Genomic DNA, 24,971 nt, shown 5'->3' on the forward strand with positions numbered 1-24,971 from the left:
CAGTGCCTTCTTATCTCCCTGATTTGCCCTCCAAATAACACTCTATTTGAAGGTTGAGAGACAGAGCAATACCTGCTTAAACATTTTTCAGACCTCTGCACAATCACGATCTAAAAACAGTTCCAGATTGTTTCAGGATATCTTACGGTCCAGCACTCATTGTCTAAATAGAGTCCAAGCAATTCCCAGAGGTCCTCAAGTTTGTCTGGGAAGCACAGTAAGAATCCAGGATCCCCATGCCCCTTTCCCACAGTGACAATAGCTCCTTTTAGGGGTTCTTGGGACCAGACTCATAGTCTGTGGGCAGGAGTCTGACCTTCAGGCCTCTCCAACAGTCTGTGGCAAGGGAGCTACCATCTTAGAATGCATCTCCATTTTAATAATAAATTAATGAAATCAGTAGAAATTAATATTGATATAAATATATTATCATAGACAGGCCTATGAGTACGTGACTTTTCTTAAGCACAAAACATGGGTGAGGGATATGAGCATAGTGCAGTTGCTATTGTTTTTACACACAGTATTAATGTCCTAAGGACGTATTGTTTTGTAAAATTTGGTAAATTTGGTTTGGCCCAAATCACTTTTCGTCAAACTTTGGTAAATCCTGAATCATTCGCAAATCAACCAAATAGTGTGATAGACAAGCCATTTTGGCTGATTTAGAATTTGGGTTGCTGTGCCTACTGCTAGTAACCACTGCATTTCACTGTTTAGTGATAATTAACTGTGCAGAGATTGCCTCTTTGGTTGTTCGAACTGGAATTTGTGTGTGTGTCAGGGTTATACTAAAGTTGAAAACATTGTATGCTTATTGATATAGTCTCAAACTACAAAAACAAAGCATTTTCACATTTTAATAAAAAGGAGCAATATTTATGTTAACAAACATTACACTTTTTTCAAAAAGTGTTTATTACGTCACTATCCAAGTTCCATCTTTTCACAAGTTTGTGTTTTTCAGGTGTCTATTTATGACAATAGTCTCTTACAAAACATTTAACCCACTGCATGCCACATGCATGCCTTTCCAAGTGATAGATAGTAACATTTTAATATTACTCCATGTGAAAACATATAACGCTGTTAAATATTTCTCCTCCATTCAGATAATACTGGGAATTCTATTTAGCGAGATGAGGTCTAGTACTTTGTGTCTTCTGTTAGAGACCTTCATATAACACATTATTTTCCACTTTCAGTCTGTCTCCACATTCCTTTGTGTTACCAAGGTTGTGTCACACATGGTGTATCTCATCTGTGTCCTCTGTGTTGTTTTGTGGCATCATACCCCGTAGTCTTTCTAAGGTGACTGATCTGACAATCTGCCACCCACGGCCACTGATCTTTCTCACAGGAATTGTTCTATTTTCTGAAGAACTATGGTCACATTCTTTAGTTTCTATATGTATTTGAGGCAACTCGAGGATTGTCTTACTTGGAGTGTTTTGTATGGAAACTGCACCTCTATTTAAAAATTTAGCTTGAGGTTGTGGAGTTTGATGTGGTTCATCATCCTCTGCTTCTGTGAATGTGAATGTCGGAAGGTTTATATGAGAGCTACAAATGATCGCTTTGGTTAAATGTACATTCTTCACTCTTTTGGGTTTCTCTGAGTTCCCTTTATGTCCTTTAATTTCATTTTCTGGTCCTTGAAATGCTTCTATGTAACGACGGATTTTATGCTGACTTGGGTCCTTCCTTACCACCACTCTGTAGAACAAACAGATAATACAGTTTATCTCTACAGTTATTCCTTTTTAAATAGTGTACATTTTGTTTGAGCTTAATTTGCTTTATTTATTTATTTTTCTCTTTATGACCAAGCATTGGTTACAGCACATGTCTTACTTTCCTATTTCTGAATCAATTTTACAGACACTTAACATTTGCACAATTAAAAAATATTGATAAGTAAAGTTAATTTTCTTTTTTGTCTTGTGTTTTAAAACATTTATACTCACCGAAGGTACGCATGGTTTTTAAGACCATATTCCCTGCCAGAAACACCGGATCGAGGCAAAAGACATTGTGGGAGTTTTCTTTCCAGCATTACTGTGGTGGCTGCAACCTGAGAAAAATTATGACAACGATGAAAAAATCCTATAAATATGGATTAACAAATAAAAATGCTAAACACCAAGAGTGTGTTGACCAAAATGAAGTTGGGTACAGTTCTTGCAAGTATGTAATAAGGTGTCTGGATGACTTTTATACATATTATTAAAAGGAGAAACATACACATGAGAGAGAATGTAACACTTTGACCAATCTCTGATTTCATGGATGGAGTAATACAGTGCTATCCTGCAACAACGTCATGACTTGAGTAATAAGTTATATTACAGTGATATATAGCGATATTGCCATTGGTGGAGCAATATTGCAGCACAATACCTGATATTTTCATGGATAGAGCAATATCACAGTACTGTATAGTGATAATGCCCTGGAGAATATTATATCACAGTGCAGTGTGTGAAAAGATACCCATGTGGGTGGCAATGAAAAGGTCATATTGTGTGACAGAGAGTACATGAAGTTTATGTAAATTGCCATATATGTTAAGTGCCCTAGAAGGTAAGTTGATACCTGTGCCCTCCACAACTCGTCCCTCTCCTGCGCCACTCGCCAGTGGGTGTCCCCCATCATTGCAATCAGCAGGTTGAGCATCAGAAGGTTAGCGATGATGGTGAAGATGAAGTAGATGATGTTGAACATGCTGGGAAGGTCCACCTCATAATTCGTTGGAGAGTTGATGACATTGAGGAACAGTTCAAAGGTGCTGAAAAGAGCCATGGGATAGCTGTAAAAATGCCCAAGTTTGGAAGGGTCTTCTGTCTGAAAAATAACATAGAATGCTGGGAAAAAAATTGTAAAATGGTTAATAGAGTTAACAATAGATGAATTAACATGATTGGATAAATTGTTCAGATATATTTACTACCCAACTAAACAGTATAATTTGCTTCAACCTCGGAAATTAATTTCAATTGGATCAACAGATGGAGAATAAAATTGGACTTTCAAATTGACAAAATAATGAAAATAAAGAGGAACTATGGTTTATCTGTGTTCATGAATGTAATTTATAGAAATGTGAGCAAAATATGATTCAATTGCCATTTTCTATGAAATCCCATTTATGTTATAACAATGCAAAAATGTGATTAAAATAGCTAAAATAATTGCTTTAATTCTAAAATATCAGGTATTTTTAATTGCCTTTGTGTCCACTGTGTTCCATGATCAACAGTAGAAATTATTTTAACCACCAATAAAGCAAATATTGGAAAGTCTTTACTTACTTGTAGCAAAACCTAGTATGACGACAGCCATTAACCAGCAGAAGCGCATTAGGTCTCCAAAAATCATCTAAACAGAATATTTTACGGGTTATAGAAGAACGAGGAATATTTACATTCTATTTTATTTTTACATTTAAAAAAATCTGACAAACCATTGACAGAGTGAAATACGCTTCCTTTGCCTGTGAGGCTTGTAATGTTTGACGATACATGACAAGAGTTACAATTCAACAAATACATAGAAAGATAAAAAAATGAAGATAAAGACATAAAAAGAAAAATCTGGAGAAAATGAAAGTCAAATTAAGAGAAAGACAGATAAAGAGACACAAGAAAAGAGACACGGGTAAATAAATGGAAAGACAAGGACACTTATGCACAAGTCTACAAACCAGTCTATCAAACCAACACATTCAGACCTGCCCTTTGAACCAACGTATCAAACCTACAGACACAGACCTGCCCTTCGAACCAACACATACACACCAACCTATCACACCAACGTTTACAGACCTGTCTGTCAAACCAACGCATTCAGACCTGCCCTTTGAAGCAACCTATCAAACCAACAGACACAGACCTGCCCTTCAAACCAACACATACACACTGTAACGGATCGACGGGCACCCCGACTGGGTACCTCCGTTAAAGGATGCTCCTAGCGTTTCCGGAGGACTCCAAGCACTCTGGCAGACACCACAATCACCGAACCGGAGAAGCATATGAGTACTTTCCAGCATTTGAATAGGTTTACACTCCTAGAAGTCAAACTGGAACAGCATACAATAAATCCTCCCCCAATAATGAGAAGACACTTCACTTTGAGGGTTAAGCAGGAACTCAACTGTAATGGCCACACACTGGCTTTTATACAAGTTCCCATGCAAGGGGACATCCCACAGGGGACAAAATACAACTAATCATTTACAGGAGAACCGTAAAACACACACAGCACAAACATACATCCCTCCCCTCTGCCTGTGATATAATTACTGAACACAATGGTTTAATGTAATTTATCACAGGCAGGAAAAATACACTTTTTATACCGACCCTGTAACTTTAAAAATATGCATCATATTCACATAAAACATACATATTCAGAATCAGCATACTTTAAATATAAACATAACCAAAATTCAGCCAATTCCATCCAGGGGTTAAAAAGTTAAGGGAAAGTCCGATTTGACCAAATGCAGCATGGTTTTTCTGCCCAAAACCAGTTCCACAGAGTCTTCTATCCTGGAGATAATTGGGAAGTAATCCAATTATCTCCAAGGACAGAGGCAAAACTCCATTAGTCACATGGCAGACAAAGGACAATAAAAGACATTAAAATACATACTGTTACATTCATCACATAGAACATACAAATTCTACCTATCCCCAGATAGCTTAGATCTGAGCGCACATTATTACTGGATGGTGCTCAGATCACATACATACAGTTCAATCGCCATGGAGCCAAAGTCTTTCATACAGTCTTTCAGTCTATGGCTGGGCTCCATGGCATAGCTATCTAGGGTAGCATGGCTTTAACAGTCCGCAGAAAGGCACAAATAAACCTTTCTGCAGGTAAAATAAAAGTTTAAAATGCAGGACCATAGTCTACAGGAGCAGGCGAGCAACCAGGCCTCTCCAGTGGACAGTGGTGAGGTTGGTTCCGCCACACACACCAACCGATCACACCTGTCTGTCAAACCTGTGGCGGAACCAGCCTCGCCACTGGGCATTGGAGAAGACTGATTGCCAACCTCCTACCCTGTGACTATGGCCCCATGTTAAAATGCTTGATTTTCCCCTGCAAAGACCTGAAAGCCGGGTCATTCAGTGTTACCCCAGATAGTTTTGCCATGGAGCCCATTCGTATAACGAAAGACTTTGGCTCCATGGCAATTGAACTGTATGTATGTGATCTGAGCGCCATTTAGTCATAATGTGCGCTCAGATCTAAGCTATCTGGGGATATGTTGAATGTGCCTGTTTTATGCAATTGCTGCACAGTTATATATTTTTATGTATTTTATTGTATTTTGCTACCATGTGGCTAATGGAGTTTTGCCTCTGTCCAGGATGGAAGACTCTGTGGAACTGGTTCTGGGCAGAAAAGCCATGCTTCATTCAAATAGGACTTTCCCTTAACTTTTTAACCCCAGAACCGATTGCCCTGATTTTTGAGTATGTGTATATTTCAAGCATGCTGATGCTGAACATGTATGTTTTATGTAAATGGCATATATATTTTGGAAGTTATTAATATTTTGTAAAAACTGTATTTCTCTGCCTGTGATAATTATATTACCCATTGTGTTCAGTAATCATATCACAGGTAGTGATGTCGCGAACATAAAATTTTCGGTTCGCGAACGGCGAACGCAAACTTCCGCAAACGTTCGCGAACCGGCGAACCAGGCGAACCGCCATAGACTTCAATGGGCAGGCGAATTTTAAAACCCCCAGGGACTCTTTCTGGCCACAATAGTGATGGGAAAGTTGTTTCAAGGGGACTAACACCTGGGCTGTGGCATGCCGGAGGAGGATCCCTGGCAAAACTCCCATGGAAAATTACACAGTTGATGCAGAGTCTGGTTTTAATCCATAAAGGGCATAAATCACCTTACATTTCTTAATCACAATGGATATGGATTGACACCTGACATGACATATTGACACCTTGACATATGTATTGACACCTGTCCTCAGAGACCCTGATACACACTGACACAGAGCAAAATAGGGACTGTTCCCCCTACATAGGGTCACTTGGCAGATATGTATTGACACCTGTCCTCAGAGACCCTGATACACACTGACACAGAGCAGAATAGTGACTGTTCCCCCTACATAGGGTCACTTGGCAGATATGGATTAACACCTGTCCTCAGAGACCCTGATACACACTGACACAGAGCAGAATAGGGACTGTTCCCCCTACATAGGGTCACTTTGCAGATATGTATTGACACCTGTCCTCAGAGACCCTGATACACACTGACACAGAGCAGAATAGTGACTGTTCCCCCTACATAGGGTCACTTGGCAGATATGGATTGACACCTGTCCTCAGGGACCATGATCCACACTGACACAGAGCAGAATAGGGACCTTTCCCCCTACATAGGGTCACTTGGCAGATGTGTATTGACACCTGTCCTCAGAGACCCTGATACACACTGACACAGAGCAGAATAGGGACTGTTCCCCCTACATAGGGTCACTTGGCAGATATGGATTGACACCTGTCCTCAGGGACCCTGATACACACTGGCACAGAGCAGAATAGGGACTGTTCCTCCTACATAGGGTCACTTGGCAGATATGGATTGACACCTGTCCTCAGAGACCTTGATACACACTGACACAGAGCAGAATAGGGAATATTCACTAAATGCCAAACATTGTTATACAGGGGAATATTCAGTAAATAAGGATAAGGGGGGGGACCTACTGGGGGCCATAAATCACAATGGGGGGAAACCTACTGTCTTCACCCCCCGCCCCCACCTGTGAGCGGTGGGTGGGGGCCATAAAAATAATGAGGGGGGGACCTACTGTATGATGTTGTATCGATCAGGTAGTGTAAGGGTTGCGCCCGCTTCACAGTGACAGACCATACTCCCCGTTTAACGCACCGCAAACAACTGCAAACAGTCTATTTGCACAATTGCAAACTCCCCATTTGCACAAGGTTTGATACCAAGCTAGCCATGTCCCGTTCCTTGTCCTCACTGATGTCATTGAAGGTCTCTTCCTCCACCCAGCCACGTACAACACCAAGGGTCCCCGAAAGGTGACAACAAGCCCCCTGGGACGCCTGCTGTGTTTGGTCTTCCACCTCCTCAAAGCCACCTTCCTCCTCTGACTCCTCTTCTTCAGACTCCGCTCTCTGAGTTGCCTCTCTCTGCGTTATTATAAGGTGTGTTAAGTAGTACTATTCTTATCAGTTTAATCCCTGTTACGAGTAGAGGACTATTTCCTTGTTTCGCCAAACCCCTTCAAAGATGTAAAAAGCGGCCAGAAAAATTGATGTTTGTTTCCCAGGCAGAAAGTGCCCTAAAACATTGCGGCTTGAACCCTAGTTGGTGGCGGATAAGTCACGCAAGTCATCCGGCATTCAGAGATAAAATACAGCAGCGTGTGGACCATTTTTAGCCCAAGGCAGCTCATCTCATCAGGCCTTTTTTAGTTGAATGTATCGCCCACTGTCAGTCCCTTCGGGATCCATTCCTCATTCATCTTAATAAAGGTGAGGTAATCTAGACTTTTTGACCTAGGCGACTTCTCTTCTCAGTGACAATACCTCCTGATGCACTGAAGGTCCTTTCTGACAGGACACTTGAAGCGGGGCAGACCAGAAGTTCTATCGCAAATTGGGATAGCTCAGGCCACTGGTCAAGCCTGCACACCCAGTAGTGAAGGGGTTCATCGCTCCTCAGAGTGTCGATATCTGCAGTTAAGGCGAGGTAGTCTGCTACCTGTCGGTCGAGTCGTTCTCTGAGGGTGGACCCCGAAAGGCTGTGGCGCTGCGTAGGACTTAAAAAGCTCTGCATGTCCTCCATCAACAACACGTCTGTAAAGCGTCCTGTCCTTGCCGGTGTGGTCATGAGAGAAGGAGAATTACTTTCACCTATTCCCCTGTTAGATTCCCGTTGTGCTGTGACATCACCCTTATACACTGTGTAAAGCATACTTTTTAATTTATTTTGCAAATGCTGCATCTTTTCCGACTTGTTGTAATTTGGTAACATTTCAGCCACTTTGTGCTTGTACCGGGGGTCTAGTAGCATGGACACCCAGGACAGGTCGTTCTCCTTCACCCTTTTTATACGAGGGTCCCTCAACAGGCACGACAGCATGAAAGACCCCATTTGCACAAGGTTGGATGCCGAGCTACTCATTTCCTGTTACTCCTCCTTAGTGATCTCAATGAAGATATGTTCTTCCCCCTAGCCACGTACAACACCACGGGTACCATATAGGTGATAACGAGCACCCTGGGATGCCTGTTGTGGTTGGTCTTCCTCCTCCTCCTCAAAGCCACATTCCTCCTCTGACTCATCTTCCTCACAATCCTTTTCCAGCGTTACCGCAGGTCCAGCAAGCGATGCTGATAAGGCTGTTTCTGGTGGTGATAGAGACCACAACTCTTCCTCTTCCTCTTCATGCTCATCTACAGCCTGATCCAGCACTCTTCGCAGGGCACGCTCCAGGAAGAAAACAAATTGTATGATGTCGCTGATGGTGCCTTCGGTGCGACTGACTAGGTTTGTCACCTCCTCAAAAGGACGCATGAGCCTACAGGCATTGCGCATAAGCGTCCAGTAACGTGGCAAAAGAATTCCCAGCTCCCCAGAGGCTGTCCTAGCACCCCGGTCATACAAATATTCATTAACGGCTTTCTCTTGTTGGAGCAGGCGGTCGAACATTAGGAGTGTTGAATTCCAACGTGTCGGGCTGTCGCAAATCAAGCGCCTCACTGGCATGTTGTTTCGCCGCTGGATATCTGCAAAGTGTGCCATGGCCGTGTAGGAATGCCTGAAATGGCCACACACCTTCCTGGCCTGCTTCAGGATGTCCTGTAAGCCTGGGTACTTATGCACAAAGTGTTGTAGGATCAGATTACACACATGTGCCATGCACGGCACATGTGTCAACTTGCCCAATTTCAATGCCACCAACAAATTTGTTCCGTTGTCACAAACCACTTTGCCGATCTCCAGTTGCTGCGGAGTCAGCCACTTTTCCACCTGTGCGTTCAGGGTGGACAGGAGTGCTGGTCCGGTGTGACTCTCTGCTTTCAAGCAAGTCAAACCCAAGACGGCGTGACACTGCCGTATCCGGGATGTGGAATAGTACCTGGGGAGCTGGGGGGGTGCCGTTGATGTGGAGCAAGACGCAGCAGCAGAAGAGGACTCAGCCGAGGAGGTTATGGAAGAGGATGGAGTAGTAGGAGTAGAGGAGGTGGCAGCAGGCCTGCCTGCAAGTCGTGGCGGTGTCACCAACTCCTCTGCAGAGCCAGGCATTCCATGCTTGGCAGCCGTCAGCAGGTTTACCCAATGCACAGTATAGGTGATCTACCTGCCCTGACCATGCTTTGCAGACCAGGTATCAGTGGTCAGATGGACCCTTGCCCCAACACTGTGTGCCAGACATGCCATCACTTCCTTTTGCACAATCGAGTACAGATTGGGGATTGCCTTTTGTGAAAAGAAATTTCATCCGGGTACCTTCCACTGCGGTGTCCCAATAGCTAGAAATTTTTTGAACGCCTCAGACTCCACCAGCTTGCATGGTAAAAGCTGGCGGGCTAATAGTTCAGACAAGCCAGCTGTCAGACGCCGGGCAAGGGGGTGACTTTCTGACATTGGCTTCTTATGCTCAAATATGTCCTTGCCAGACACCTGACTGTGGGCAGATGAGCGGGAACTGCTCAAGGCGAGAGACAGAGTGGCGGATGGTTGAGAGGGGGCAAGGAGGACAGCAGTGGTTGACATGGCTGAAGATGCTGGACCAGGAGGAGGATGGCGGCTTTGAGTTTGTGTGCTGCTTGTACTCCTGTCTTGATCCCATAGGCGTTTGAGATGTGCGATCATGTGCCTACGCAAAGCAGTTGTACCTAGGTGGGTGTTGGACTTCCCACGACTCAGTTTCTTTTGGCACAGGTTGCAAATGGCATCGCTGTTGTCAGAGGCAGACACACAAAAAAAATTCCACACTGCTGAGCTCTGCAATGACGGCATTCTGGTCGTGGCAACAGCATAAGTTGATTGGCATGTTGTCGGGCTGACCCCGGGTGCCGATGCATGCTGTCTGACTGTGCCACTAGCTCCTTGCCACAACCTCCCCCTGCTTCCAACTCGTCTCCTCCTCCTCTCTGTCTGCCCATCGGAACTTTCCCCCTGTTCTTCTTCTTGCCGAGTGGGCGCCCACGTGACATCCATGGACGCATCATCATCATCAACCGCTTCACTTGTATCTGACAACTCAGCAAAGGAAGCAGCAGCGGGTACAACATCATCATCATCATCATCATCACACCGTACGTCCATGCGTGTAATGCTGCCTGACTGAGACATATCCCTGTTATCTACATCCTCTGGCAAGAATGGTTGCGCATCACTCATTTCTTCAAACGAATGTGTAAATAACTCCTCTGACAGATAAAGTGAAGCGGCTGTGGTGCTAGTGTTGGTGGTGGCGGCAGGCGGGTGAATGGTAACTTGAGAGGTGCCCGAAGCTAAGCTGGAGGAGGATGGTGCGTCAAGGTTCCAAGCGAAATCTGTAGAAGATTGGGTGTCCTGCGTTAGCCAGTCAACTATGTCCTCAGAACTTTTCAAGTTCAGGGTACGTGGCCTCTGAAAACTGGGCATTATTCTAGGGCAAAAGGGAATCACAGCACCACGACCACGACGGCCCCTGCGGGGTGGCCTGCCTCTGCCTCTCATTTTTTTTTTAATTAGTGGTACTATGCGTGCAAGCTACTGTGACAACAGATATGAGTGGCACTGTGCAGTGGCAGAGGTTGGCAGAGTACACGCTGTAGGCCTGACACACCCGCTTGAAGACAACTAACTGCTATTCAATCCATAACAGTCAAAAAAGTTTTTGGGTTTTTAAATGCACGCTATTGTGACACCAGATATGAGTGGCAATGTGCAGTGGCAGAGGTTGGCAGAGTAGACGCTGTAGGCCTGACACCCACTTGAAGACAACTAACTGCTATTCAATCTATAACAGTAAAAAATGTTTTTGGTTTTTTAAATGCACGCTATTGTGACACCAGATACGAGTGGCAATGTGCAGTGGCAGAGGTTGGCAGAGTAGATGCTGTAGGCCTGACACACAGACGCTTGAAGACAACTAACTGCTATTCAATCTATAACAGTGAAAAAAGTTTTTGGGTTTTTAAATGCACGCTATTGTGACACCAGATATGAGTGGCAATGTGCAGTGGCAGAGGCTGGCAGAGTAGACGCTGTAGGCCTGACACCCACTTGAAGACAACTAACTGCTATTCAATCTATAACAGTGAAAAAAGTTGTTTGGTTTTTAAATGCACGCTATTGTGACACCAGATATGAGTGGCAATGTGCAGTGGCAGAGGTTGGCAGAGTACACGCGGTAGGCCTGACACACAGACGCTTGAAGACAACTAACTGCTATTCGATCTATAACAGTGAAAAATGTTTTTGGGTTTTTAAATGCACGCTATTGTGACACCAGATATGAGTGGCAATGTGCAGTGGCAGAGGTTGGCAGAGTAGACGCTGTAGGCCTGACACCCGCTTGAAGACAACTAACTGCTATTCAATCTATAACAGTGAAAAAAGTTTTTGGGTTTTTAAATGCACGCTATTGTGACACCAGATATGAGTGGCAATGTGCAGTGGCAGAGGCTGGCAGAGTAGACGCTGTAGGCCTGACACCCACTTGAAGACAACTAACTGCTATTCAATCTATAACAGTGAAAAAAGTTTTTGGGTTTTTAAATGCACGCTATTGTGACACAAGATATGAGTGGCAATGTGCAGTGGCAGAGGTTGGCAGAGTAGACGCTGTAAGCCTGACACACAGACGCTTGAAGACAACTAACTGCTATTCAATCTATAACAGTGAAAAAAGTTTTTGGGTTTTTTAAAATGCACGCTATTGTGACACCAGATATGAGTGGCAATGTGCAGTGGCAGAGGTTGGCAGAGTAGACGCTGTAGGCCTGACACCCACTTGAAGACAACTAACTGCTATTCAATCTATAACAGTGAAAAAAGTTGTTTGGTTTTTAAATGCACGCTATTGTGACACCAGATATGAGTGGCAATGTGCAGTGGCAGAGGTTGGCAGAGTAGGCGCTGTAGGCCTGACACCCACTTGAAGACAACTAACTGCTATTCAATCTATAACAGTGAAAAAAGTATTTTGGTTTTTAAATGCACGCTATTGTGACACCAGATATGAGTGGCAATGTGCAGTGGCAGAGGTTGGCAGAGTAGACGCTGTAGGCCTGACACCCGCTTGAAGACAACTAACTGCTATTCAATCTATAACAGTGAAAAAAGTTTTTGGGTTTTTAAATGCACGCTATTGTGACACCAGATATGAGTGGCAATGTGCAGTGGCAGATGCTGGCAGAGTAGACGCTGTAAGCCTGACACCCACTTGAAGACAACTAACTGCTATTCAATCTATAACAGTGAAAAAGGTTTTTTGGTTTTGAAATGCAAGCTATTGTGACACCAGATATGAGTGGTGGCACTGGGCAAGTGGGCACAGTATCCGCTGTGAGCCTGACACAGAAGCTGGCAGGCAGTCAACTGCAATTAGATTACACAGGAAAAAAAAGCAGACTGATGTTCTAGCCCTAAAACTGGCTTTTTGGGGTGCTGTCCTTACAGCAGAGATCAGATGAGTCCTTCAAGACTGTAGTGGACACTGAATACACTAGCCTGTGGCATTTTTTTTGTGTGTCTGCCTCTGACAACAGCGATGCCATTTGCAACCTGTGCCAAAAGAAACTGAGTTGTGGGAAGTCCAACACCCACCTAGGTACAACTGCTTTGTGAAGGCACATGATCACACATCACAAACGCCTATGGGATCAACACATGAGTACAAGCAGCACACAAACTCAAAGCCGCCATCCTCCTCCTGGTCCTGCATCTTCAGCCACGTCAACCACTGCTGTCCTCCTTGCCCCCTCTCAACCATCCGCCACTCCGTCTCTCGCCTTGAGCAGTTCCTGCTCCTCTGCCCACATTCAGGTGTCTGTCAAGGACATGTTTGAGCATAAGAAGCCAATGTCAGAAAGTCACCCCCTTGCCCGGCATCTGACAGCTGGCTTGTCTGAACTCTTAGCCCGCCAGCTTTTACCATACAAGCTGGTGGAGTCTGAGGCGTTGAAAAAATGTCTAGCTATTGGGACACCGCAGTGGAAGGTACCCGGCCGAAATTTCTTGGCACAAAAGGCAATCCCCAACCTGTACTCGATTGTGCAAAAGGAAGTGATGGCATGTCTGGCACACAGTGTTGGGGCAAGGGTCCATCTGACCACTGATACCTGGTCTGCAAAGCATGGTCAGGGCAGGTATATCACCTACTCTGCGCATTGGGTAAACCTGCTGACGGCTGCCAAGCATGGAATGCGTGGCTCTGCAGAGGAGTTGGTGACACCGCCATGACTTGCAGGCAGGCCTGCTGCCACCTCCTTTACTCCTCCTACTCCATCCTCTTCCATTACCTCCTCGGCTGAGTCCTCTTCTGCTGCTGCGTCTTGCTCCACATCAACGGCACCCCCCCCAGCTCCCCAGGTACTATTCTACATCCCGGATACGGCAGTGTCACGCCATCTTGGGGTTGACTTGCCTGAAAGCAGAGAGTCACACCGGACCAGCACTCCTGTCTGCCCTGAACGCACAGGTGGATCAGTGGCTGACTTCGCACCAACTGGAGATCGGCAAAGTGGTTTGTGACAACGGAAGAAATTTGTTGGCGGCATTGAATTTGGGCAAGTTGACACATGTGCCATGCATGGCACATGTGTGTTATCTGATCGTACAACGCTTTGTGCATAAGTACCCAGGCTTACAGGACGTCCTGAAGCAGGCCAGGAAGGTGTGTGGCCATTTCAGGCGTTCCTACACGCCCATCTCGCACTTTTCAGATATCCAGCGGTGAAACAACATGCCAGTGAGGCGCTTGATTTGCGACAGCCCGACACGTTGGAATTCAACACTCCTAATGTTCGATCGCCTGCTCCAACAAGAAAAAGACATTAACGACTATTTGTATGACCGGGGTGCTAGGACAGCCTCTGCAGAGCTGGGAATTTTTTTGCCATGTTACTGGACACTCATGTGCAATGCCTGTAGGCTCATGCATCCTTTTGAGGAGGTGACAAACCTAGTCAGTCGCACCGAAGGCACCATCAGCGACATCATACCATTTGTTTTCTTCCTGGAGTGTGCCCTGCGAAGAGTGCTGGATCAGGCTGTAGATGAGCGTGAAGAGGAAGAGTTGTGGTCACCATCACTACCAGAAACAGCCTTATTAGCATCGCTTGCTGGACCTGCGGCAACGCTGGAAGAGGATTGTGAGGAAGAGGAGTCAGAGGAGGAATGTGGCTTTGAGGAGGAGGAGGAAGACCAACCACAACAGGCATCCCAGGGTGCTCGTTGTCCCCTATCTGGTACCTATGGTGTTGTACTTGGCTGGGGGGAAGAACATACCTTCAGTGAGATCACTGAGGATGAGGAACGGGACATGAGTAGCTCGGCATCCAACCTTCTGCAAATGGGGTCTTTCATGCTGTCGTGCCTGCTGAGGGACCCTCGAATAAAAAGGCTGAAAGTGCCTGAAATGTTACCGAATTACCGCAAGTCGGAAAGGATGCAGCAGTTCCAAAATAAATTAAAAAGTATGCTTTACACAGCGTATAAGGGTGATGTCACAGCACAACCGGAATCTAACAGGGGAAGAGGTGAAATTAATCCTCCTCCTCCCACGACCACGCCGGCAAGGACAGGACGCTTTACAGACATGTTGTTGATAGCGGACATGCGGAGCTTTTTAAGTCCTACGCATCGCCACAGCCCTTCGGAGTCCACCCTCAGAGAACGACTCAACCGACAGGTAGCAGACTACCTCACCTTAACTGCAGATATCGACACTCTGAGGAGCGATGAACCCCTTCACTACTGGGTGTGCAGGCTTGACCTGTGGCCTGAGCTATCCCAATTTGCGATAGAACTTCTGGCCTGCCCCGCTTCAAGTGTCCTGTCAGAAAGGACCTTCAGTGCATCAGGAGGTATTGTCACTGAGAAGAGAAGTCGCCTAGGTACAAAAAAGTCTAGATTACCTCACCTTTATTAAGATGAATGAGGGATGGATCCCAAAGGGACTGACAGTGGGCGATACATTCGACTAAAAAAGGCCTGATGAGATGAGCTGCCTTGGGCTAAAAATGGTCCACACGCTGCTGTATTTTATCTCTGAATGCCGGATGACTTGCGTGACTTATCCACCACCAACTAGGGTTCAAGCCACAATGTTTTAGGGCACTTTCTGCCTGGGAAACAAACATCAATTTTTCTGCCCGCTGCTACAGCAGCGGCTGCAACAATATCTAATTTTTCAGGCATGTGTACATGCCTAATCTTTCTGGCCTCTGGTGCTGCACTGTGGCTTCAAAAACCAAACCTAAAAAAAGGCACATAACAGGGATTAAACTGATAGGAATAGTACTACTTAACACACCACTCCTATCTGTGGCACATTAGATTGCACGCGCAGTGCCCCAAATTGGAAGTAGGAGGTCCGACCAAAATTTTTTTTCCATATCCCGGTTCCTAAAATCGATGCCATATACCCGTCCCCTGATAGGGGACGTAACTGGGATTAAACTGATAAGAATAGTACTACTTAACACACCACTCCTATCTGGTGGCACATTAGATTGCACGCGCAGTGACCCAAATTTGAAGTAGGAGGACCAACCAAGCATCTTTTTCCATCTCTCTGTTCCTAAAATCGATGCCATTTACACGTCCCCTGACAGGGGATGTAACAGGGATTAAACTGATAGGAATAGTACTACTTAACACACCTTATAATAACGCAGAGAGAGGCAACGCAGAGAGAGGAGTCTGAAGAAGAGGAGTCAGAGGAGGAAGGTGGCTTTGAGGAGGTGGAAGACCAAACACAGCAGGCGTCCCAGGGGGCTTGTTGTTACCTTTCAGGGACCCTTGGTGTTGTACGTGGCTGGGTGGAGGAAGAGACCTTCAATGACATCAGTGAGGACAAGGAACGGGACATGGCTAGCTTGGTATCCAATCGTGTGCAAATGGGGAGTTTGCGGTTGTGCAAATGGACTGTTTGCGGTTGTTTGCGGTGCGTTAAACGGGGAGTTTGGTCTGTCACTGTGAAGCGGGCATAACCCTTGCATACTGAATCAACACACACAGACCAAGCTATAGAACCAAAACACACAGATCTTCCTTTGATGCAACACAAACATGCCTACACTTTGAACCATCACATACAGACCAAGCTAAATAAGCAAAACACACAGACCTGCACATCGAACCAACACATACAGATCAACCTATTACACAAACCAATACAAGCCTGCCTGTAAAGCCAACCAACACATACCTGCCCTTCAAACCAACACACAGACCATCATTTAGAACCAACACACACAGACCTGCCTAATGATTCAACTCGTACAGATATATTGGTTAGCTCTGGGATCAGTAATATGATTATTGCAAATTACTATAAAAAAATAATCATACATTTCATAGATGATTTTAACTCAAATAAATAACATCGGTGAACGTTCCCAGAATAATGCTCACTTTGTGAATCATGATTGTGAAAGGTCCAAGCATCTGGAATCCTCGTGCAAAATACATGACATAGCACCAGCCAATCACTAGTGCTAAAGACATCGGGACCGCCTCTCCACTGGTGCTAGTGAGTCTCAGAACAAGAGTCACCAGGATCATGCAGGGGAAGGACACACTGTGAACACGAGTGAGAAGTGCTGGAGATTAATCGACCTTGAAGAACATGCCAACATAACATATGCCTTTTCATTTAACCCTTTCATTTTCCTGTTGTTCCTCAAATACTTTGTATGCATCCTACAGGAAATAACAAGGGCATAACAATAGATGAAAAAAATCAAAAAGAGCTGTTTTATATTATAAGAGAAAAAAAATTAAATATAGAATGTACAATCTTAAAGGGACACTATAGCATTGTTAATACAAACCTGTATTCCTAACACTTTTAGACACCCTGTGCTAGCTAGATTTATTCCCTTACTTTATAATATACATTTGTTTATTTACCTTTTCCAGCTTCTAGTTTTCCTTGGAACTGCTGTACTGACGTTCACTCCCCCTCACTCGACGTCTTATCAAATTAGGCACCATAGGTGCATACGTAGTGCACATCGCAATCCACCAATCAAAATCTTGCCATAAAAAAATATTGAATGCAATGGGTATGAGAGCGAGCAAAACAGTTCCAGCTCTCCTATTCAAAGGGCTTGGAGACATGGCTTGAAGCCACACTTATAATACTTCAAACTATTAAAACATACAGTATTGGATGCTAAAACTTGTGGGACCTACTTAAGGTACCATAACAACCTAAATAAGATGAAGTTATTGTAGTACCTACAAAATATAAGAAAGCAAACGAAAAGAATAAAAATAAAAATGACTGCTGCTTGTGCCAATTACAACACAAAACCAACAAGAGTACAAGAGAATAAAAAGGAAGGCACTGCTTAAGTAATCTGCCATTTGGTGGTTCCCCACTCAGATATCAAGTTGGTATTAGCTCATCTTGAGCCATTACAAAGAAAACCAGGACCATTTGCATATCAGACTGATCCTACCCAAAAGGACAGTCTAGATCTAATATGCTGGCTGGGTCTCTTTTCACAAGAGATACATCAAATCCGGTCGTTTGTTATAGCCGTGTTAGGCCTTGTCAATGCGGCATAGCCAATACCCCTCTAAACTCTGTGAACAAGGAGTACATGTCTAGATTAGCCTTTAAATTTAGGGAGAGTAAAGAGAATACTGAGACTGTATAACAGCTGAAGTAGCCTGCCCTTTGGTTATTTTGCTACCTGTGTTTTGCTCTCTCTTATTTTATAGATAACAAACACTAAAAACCATAATCAATACTGCCTTTTGAAAAAAAAGTGTTACATTTCAATTGAAACTGGACTTACATAATGAGGGTGAATGGTCCACCTTGCACTGCATGTGTGAGATATCTGGCATCTTTTATCATTAGAAAGTCAGGGATCTAAGCGAAGATACAATCATTGAATAAACAAAAAGGATGTCATCTTACACATAGAATTCAAAACATGTGCAACCCCCCACCATCAGATTAAACATTTACTGTGATCTCCATTAAAGAGTGAATTCAAAAAAAAATTCATTATTATAGTTTAAATAAACAAAATGTGACATTTATTACTGCCTACGTGTATCATTTTTCAATACCTCTCCTGGCTTACAATTGCCCAATGAGCAGAGCCATCGCTAAAGGGAATTTCAAAAAAATGCATATATATATTTTGATACAAAATATGCAAGTTAAAACAAAAGAAACAGTAGATATTTTTTTTATTTTTTTATTTTTGTTTTGTAATTATCATCATGTATTACTAACTGAATTGAAAAGCTGTACATTTTTCTACAAACCAACATTAACCTGGTTTAAAGGACCACTATAGTGCCAGGAAAACATACTCGTTTTCCTGGCACTATAGTGCCCTGAGGGTGCCCCCACCCTCAGGGTCCCCCTCCCGCCCGGCTCTGGAAAGGGGAAAAGGGGTAAAATTTACCTTTTTCCAGCGCTGGGCGGGGAGCTCTCTGCCTCCGATCCTTCTCCGTTCTGCCCCATCGGCTGAATGCGCATGCGCGGCAAGAGCTGCGTGCGCATTCAGCTGGTCGCATAGGAAAGCATTATCAATGCTTTCCTATGGACGCTTGTGTGCTCTCACTGTGATTTCACAGTGAGAATCACGCAAGCGCCTCTAGCCGCTGTCAATGAGACAGCCGCTAGAGGCTTTGGGGGAAGGCTTAACCCATTTATAAACATAGCAGTTTCTCTGAAACTGCTATGTTTATAAAAAAATGGGTTAACCCTAGCTGGACCTGGCACACAGACCACTTCATTAAGCTGAAGTGGTCTGGGTGCCTAGAGTGGTCCTTTAAAGGAGAGGTGTTCTACGGTTCCTTCAAGCCTTTTAGCAACAGGTTTAGGCAAATTCACCATTATGAAGTCTCACCGTATTTCTGACCATAAAAGGGTTAAGGGTAGAAAGAATTAAAATGTGAAAAACTGAATTTTTAATGCTAGGCAGGACATCTTAATATTTAAGTATTAAACAGCATAAGGTCTTTGGGGAAATGCATTTTACAAGGTAAAGTCTGGTATGTCACACAATTGTAATAATTAAAATACATATAAAAAAAAGGAAAAATTATTTACTTTGAGTATTAAAATAATGATTGCTCCCATGACACTAATCATTTCTCCAACCAGTCGTGTGAGGTCTGTAGGCTCCGTGTATGCTTCCTGTATGTAAAAAAAAAAACAAGGAGACTTTGGTCAATGAAAGGAGAACATTGTAAGAGCAGATGGATTGTGCACATGAAGACTATAGATTTCACATGGAGAAACAGAGACACATCTTGCTCTGAGTGCTCAGCTGACTCACCTGGAGGTTTTTCTGTACATAGATGGTGATGTCTCGTGGGTTAGTAGCATTTTCTGGTCTGGCTTTAAGAGGTCGGTTGACACAGCAAAGAGACACACAAATCATGTATATGACGTAGATCAGTGCTAGGGACCAAAAATAGAAACGCCCAAATCGCTGCCACTTCCAATTAACCAACTCTTTAACCGGTGTGAGGTCCAAGATCTGCCTAGACTAGAAATGATAACATGTATCAGTGAGAGAATACAACGCATCAGCCCCAGACTGTTACATTGCACACATCTGAGATTAGCTCCCAATCAACTATCTCAACTCATGGAGAGAAAAAACTTTAACACCGGTAACCAGAGCACTCTGTCCTGGAAATCGAATGCTAGAAGTAAAAAAAATCTATAAATGATACACAGGTACAGAGTGATAGATTAACACACCTGTACTCGGTACACCATATTTGGAGTCATTATATGACTGCTAAATTTATTAGGTACCAAATATAAGCCATGTCAACCCTTAGCAAATTTAGCATTATTGGAAGTTTTTCCAGTTTTCAATCATGCTATAAATATATATCTGAATGCATACTGATCTATGCATTAAGAGACAACAATGCAATTGTAAGGATTCTGGAGACAACACAATGTGCAACTAGACAAAGATGGTCTAAAGTTTTATAAATATCTCCACAACCTCAAGATGGCATTATTTTCTCATAATACACTCTTCACTAATATGCCTCTTTTATATCACAGTTTTAGGTTACGGTTAGTGTTAGTGTAAGTTTTATGGCAATGTAGAGGTTAATAGTTAGAGTTATAGTACTGTAAAGGTTAAGATGCTTGTTTACTATTAGTGTAGTGTACCGGCTCATGTTTAGTCATAATGTTAACACAGTGTAGGGTATAATTTTAAGTGATAATGTTAGTGTAAGGGTGAATGTTTAGTGATAGCGTAGTGATGGGGTTAAAATGCTTAGTGATAGTGTAGTGTAGTGTATTATAATACTGACAGGGTTAGGTGGAGGGCAAAAAAATGGGTCGCAAAAGTAAAAAAATGGGTCGCAAGAGTATACTGAGAATGGGCAGCAGCTGAAATAGCCTGCCCTTCGGTGGGTCCCCGCTCAGATCTCAAGCTGGTTTTTGCTCATCTTGTGCCATTACAGAGAGAATATCTCTGAAACATATCAGACTGATCCCACCCATACAGGCAGTCCAGATCCGAAATGCCAGCAAGTTCTCTCTGCACGAGAGATACAGCAACCCCAGACAATCGTTTCAGCCTTGTTAGGCATCATCAGTGAGGCATAGCTGTTATCTCCCTAGGCACCGTGAACAAGAGGTCCACGTCTGGATTATCCCTTTAAACTTGTTGAGAGAAAAAAATGGGTCACAAGAGTGGGTCCCCGCTCAGATCTCAAGCTGGTTTTTGCTCATCTTGTGCCATTACAGAGAGAACATCTCTGAAACATATCAGACTGATCCCACCCATACAGGCAGTCCAGATCCAAAATGCCAGCAAGTTCTCTCTGCACGAGAGATACAGCAACCCCAGAAAATCGTTTCAGCCTTGTTAGGCATCATCAGTGAGGCATAGCTGATATCTCCCTAGGCACCGTGAACAAGAGGTCCACTTCTGGATTATCCCTTTAAACTTGTTGAGAGAAAAAAATGGGTCACAAGAGTATACTAAGAACGGGCAGCAGCTGAAATAGCCTGCCCTTCGGTGGGTCCCCGCTCAGATCTCAAGCTGGTTTTTGCTCATCTTGTGCCATTACAGAGAGAACATCTCTGAAACATATCAGACTGATCCTACCCATACTGGCAGTCCAGAACCGAAATGCCAGCAAGTTCTCTCTGCACGAGAGATACAGCAACCCCAGACGATCGTTTCAGCCTTGTTAGGCATCATCAGTGAGGCATAGCTGATATCTCCCTAGGCACCGTGAGCAAGGGGTCCACGTCTGGATTATCCCTTTAAACTTGTTTTTGCTCATCTTGTGCGAGAGAGGGTTAGGTGGAGGTATTTAGTGTAAGGGCAGCACTGGGATTTAAATGGGGAAAAAAGGTACTGTTTATGATGAGTGGGAGTTACAATCCTGTGTTGAAGCTATCTCAGCTGCTATTTAAGGGAAGTATCACTGGGAATTGTAACTCCCATTAATCTCAGGCTGACCAAGACATGTATGTTCTGGTTGAGCTTAGTGTTAACAAAATGCATGGAGGTGATCCCAGCATTATTACCCATTTGTTACTGGAAATAGTAGCATGGATTATGTCACCATGCATGCAGTACGAGATTGTAAAACCTGGCTGAAATACTGATCTTTCTCATGTAATATATATTTATATGAAAAATAACTTATTCAGTAATATTTTTTATTGGACTTAAAATACTTGATCACTGGTATATCTGGAAGAAGGTTTACTAAATGTATACACTGAGATGCTCGTTATTATGGACATTCATAGACATGCATTTTCAAAATGTGATTTCATTTGGTTTTTCTCTACATTTCAAAAATAAAAAATGTACATTTTATTGTATCTTCATTCTTTACCTCTTTCTTTCTCGATGACACAACCAAGTCGAGGACGGATTTGTGGTCTTCCCACGTGTCTATCTCTTTTAGGTCATAAAGATAACAGCTAACAGGACCAAACGTCCACTGAATATGCCTCCTCTTCTGGACAATGTGCTGGAACATCTGAATGAAAGAATGTACATCAGGTGATATTATCAATGTTGAGAATGGAATGTGTTACATTCAGAGGTACAGAGACCTAAACTCAAACTAACCTAGAGACTCATACTGGAAGGGCAAATTAAACAAGGTAAGGGGCAGATACAAAAAAATATAAATTCCCTCTCATGAGTATAAGTTTTCCATTTTCATGTAGGTGACTCAGTTTCAGTTCCAATACATACCACAACATTTCCTCTAGTGGCGGCCATCTTCAGTGGTGTGAGTCCTTCAATGTTACAGATATCCTCTAAACTAGACCCAAAATGCTCTTTGTGGTGAGAAAGTATCAGATCATACATCTGACAAGCCACCATCTTGTTTGGTTGATATGCCAGTATATGGAGAACGGTGTTTCCTGTGGGTAGGAAAATGGAGGCAGAAATAGGTTTAATTATAACTTAGACAAACAATTATGAACCCAACAATATCCTAAAGCACTCTGGGTCATAATTAGCCATGTTGATATCCTGACATTAACATTGATATTATTTGTTCCATTTGCGAGAAAAACATCCTACTATTACTCTCACACTTTGCCCATTATTGCAGGGATCAGTTTGAACTTTCAGTACTATAATAATTGTGGATTTTTCTTTATTTACTTATTTTCCAGCCCACCCCCCCCCCCCCCCCCCACACCCCGTGACTAAAGGGATTCAGTGAAAACATCTCTTACCTTGAGAGTCCTTAACTTCAGGATTTGCCCCATGTTGCAGTAATAAACGAACCAGCTCTGCGTTACCCACAGCAGCAGCAAATGAGAGAACATGTTCTCCTGTGATAGAACAGGCAGAAGAAAAAAGTCTCACAAACTATTATTTGTAGAGGTTGTAAATGACATGTAGACAGCATTAGAAAGGCGTGTAACGAGTTGGCACTGAGAGAGCGGAGCTATATCCAAGATATACAGGGTTAGTAAAGAGATGTATACCAGATATCCAGGTTTACACAAAAGCTGAGCTATATCCCAGATATACAGGGTTAGTAAAGAGATGTATACCAGATATCCAGGTTTACACAAAAGCTGAGCTATATCCCAGATATACAGGGTTAGTAAAGAGATGTATACCAGATATCCAGGTTTACACAAAAGCTGAGCTATATCCCAGATATACAGGGTTAGTAAAGAACTGAGCTATATCCCAGATATACAGGGTTAGTAAAGAACTGAGCTATATCCCAGATATACAGGGTTAGTAAAGAACTGAGCTATATCCCAGATATACAGGGTTACACAAAAGCTGAGCTATATCCCATATAAACAGGGTTATTAAAGAGCTGAGCTATATCCCAAATATACAGGTTTAGTAAAGAGCTGAGCTGTATCCCAGATATACAGGGTTAGTAAAAAGCTATATCCCAGATATACAGGTATAAAGGGGAAAGTGCCTATTTTTTTAAAAAGGATGACACATTGGTACCCTATCTTTCATATAGCACCAAGGAAATGTAACAAACATTTTTTACACAAGTTGTTGATGTCTTTTTAAGCTTTTATTTGAAAGAAAATAACCTTATGCAAGGTCACCTTGAGAAACCTTGAAATACTTGGTGTAGAGCTGGCTTCCCCAAACTCCGGCCATCCAGATGTTGTTGAACTACAACTCCCATGATTCTCAGCCTATCTATTTCATTCATAGAATCATGGGAGTTGTAGTTCAGCAACATCTGGAGGGTTGCAGTTTGAGGAAGCCTGGTGTAGAGGTATCATGTTCTCGACAGAGATTACTTTGAAAATTCACTTCTGACCCTGTTTAATAGCTTTTTGAAAACACTTATTTGGCAGATGAAATGTGAGTTAAAATGGAATTTGTTAAGACACCTGACAGGTGCATTGTCACCATATGGGCAGGTGGAGATAAACACTGAAAACCCATATCAACCCCTTTCCCAATCAAACGCAGACGCTCTAAGGGTATGGGTCTATATCTCCACAGCTTTATTAAATAATTAAATAATGTTAATAATAACTTCAAAATATAAACTGAAACATGTAAAGTCATTGCCTGCCCCCACCCAACTATGTGTTGCCAGCTCCTAATCTAGCCTACCAATCACCACCCCCCTTATCTCCCCCTCCAAGCCCTGTCAAGGTCCTATGTTCCTCCCAAATGCCATCAACTTGCTGGCCATGTGTCTAAATTATATTCCCTCGGACTGTAACAGTGTGTGACAGCCCAGGGAATGCAGAAAAGAGCAGCTGGAACAGGGCTGGGGGCTGTCTGTGGCTGGAGGGAGCACTGACAGGCTCCCCGGCACTGGCCCCGCCCCCAAACTAAGCCCCACCTCCTGCACATAAGCCCCACCCCCGCCGTTAAGCAGCAGCCCATGCTGCTGCTGGAAAGGATGAAAGATGGCTGCCTGACCCCCAGCAACAGGCATCTGGAATCTACAGCAAAACTCTATGTCTGGTAATGGATGCTCAAAGGGATGACCCCTATCACTTAAGAGTACCTGTCAGAACATGACAGACAACGGAGCTTAGAGCTAGTGTTATATCCTATTATCCCTCAGAGGTCAGTCACTTTTATCTCATTACTGCCATATTAGGCACTAAAGGGCTTATTACCCTGTGCCTTCCTGGGGTGCTGCCCCTATTACCGTGCTGCTTTTTGGAGGTCGCCCTGTGGCTTCCTCCGTGATCCTGGGTGAGGCCCAGTTATACAAATCC

The 24,971-nt window shown here is 43.5% G+C and overlaps 1 protein-coding gene across 1 annotated transcript in view; it reads right to left on the minus strand.

Moving 5' to 3' along the window:
* Positions 1-894: 894 nt before the first annotated feature.
* LOC134575407 (transient receptor potential cation channel subfamily V member 5-like) overlaps positions 895-24,971 on the minus strand; it is a 62,887-nt gene continuing 38,810 nt past the window's right edge. The window contains exons 5-15 of the mRNA XM_063434710.1: positions 22,977-23,075; positions 22,483-22,655; positions 22,115-22,261; positions 19,561-19,773; positions 19,332-19,418; positions 18,058-18,134; positions 16,664-16,829; positions 3,312-3,378; positions 2,596-2,864; positions 1,968-2,074; positions 895-1,716 (exon numbers count right to left, since the gene is read on the minus strand). Coding sequence (XP_063290780.1) covers positions 1,242-1,716; positions 1,968-2,074; positions 2,596-2,864; positions 3,312-3,378; positions 16,664-16,829; positions 18,058-18,134; positions 19,332-19,418; positions 19,561-19,773; positions 22,115-22,261; positions 22,483-22,655; positions 22,977-23,075 — 1,880 coding nt within the window. The 3' untranslated portion in view covers positions 895-1,241. The remainder of the gene's footprint in view (positions 1,717-1,967; positions 2,075-2,595; positions 2,865-3,311; positions 3,379-16,663; positions 16,830-18,057; positions 18,135-19,331; positions 19,419-19,560; positions 19,774-22,114; positions 22,262-22,482; positions 22,656-22,976; positions 23,076-24,971) is intronic.

Source organism: Pelobates fuscus, chromosome 10 (genome assembly GCF_036172605.1).
Source record: "Pelobates fuscus isolate aPelFus1 chromosome 10, aPelFus1.pri, whole genome shotgun sequence".
Lineage (NCBI taxonomy): Eukaryota > Metazoa > Chordata > Amphibia > Anura > Pelobatidae > Pelobates > Pelobates fuscus.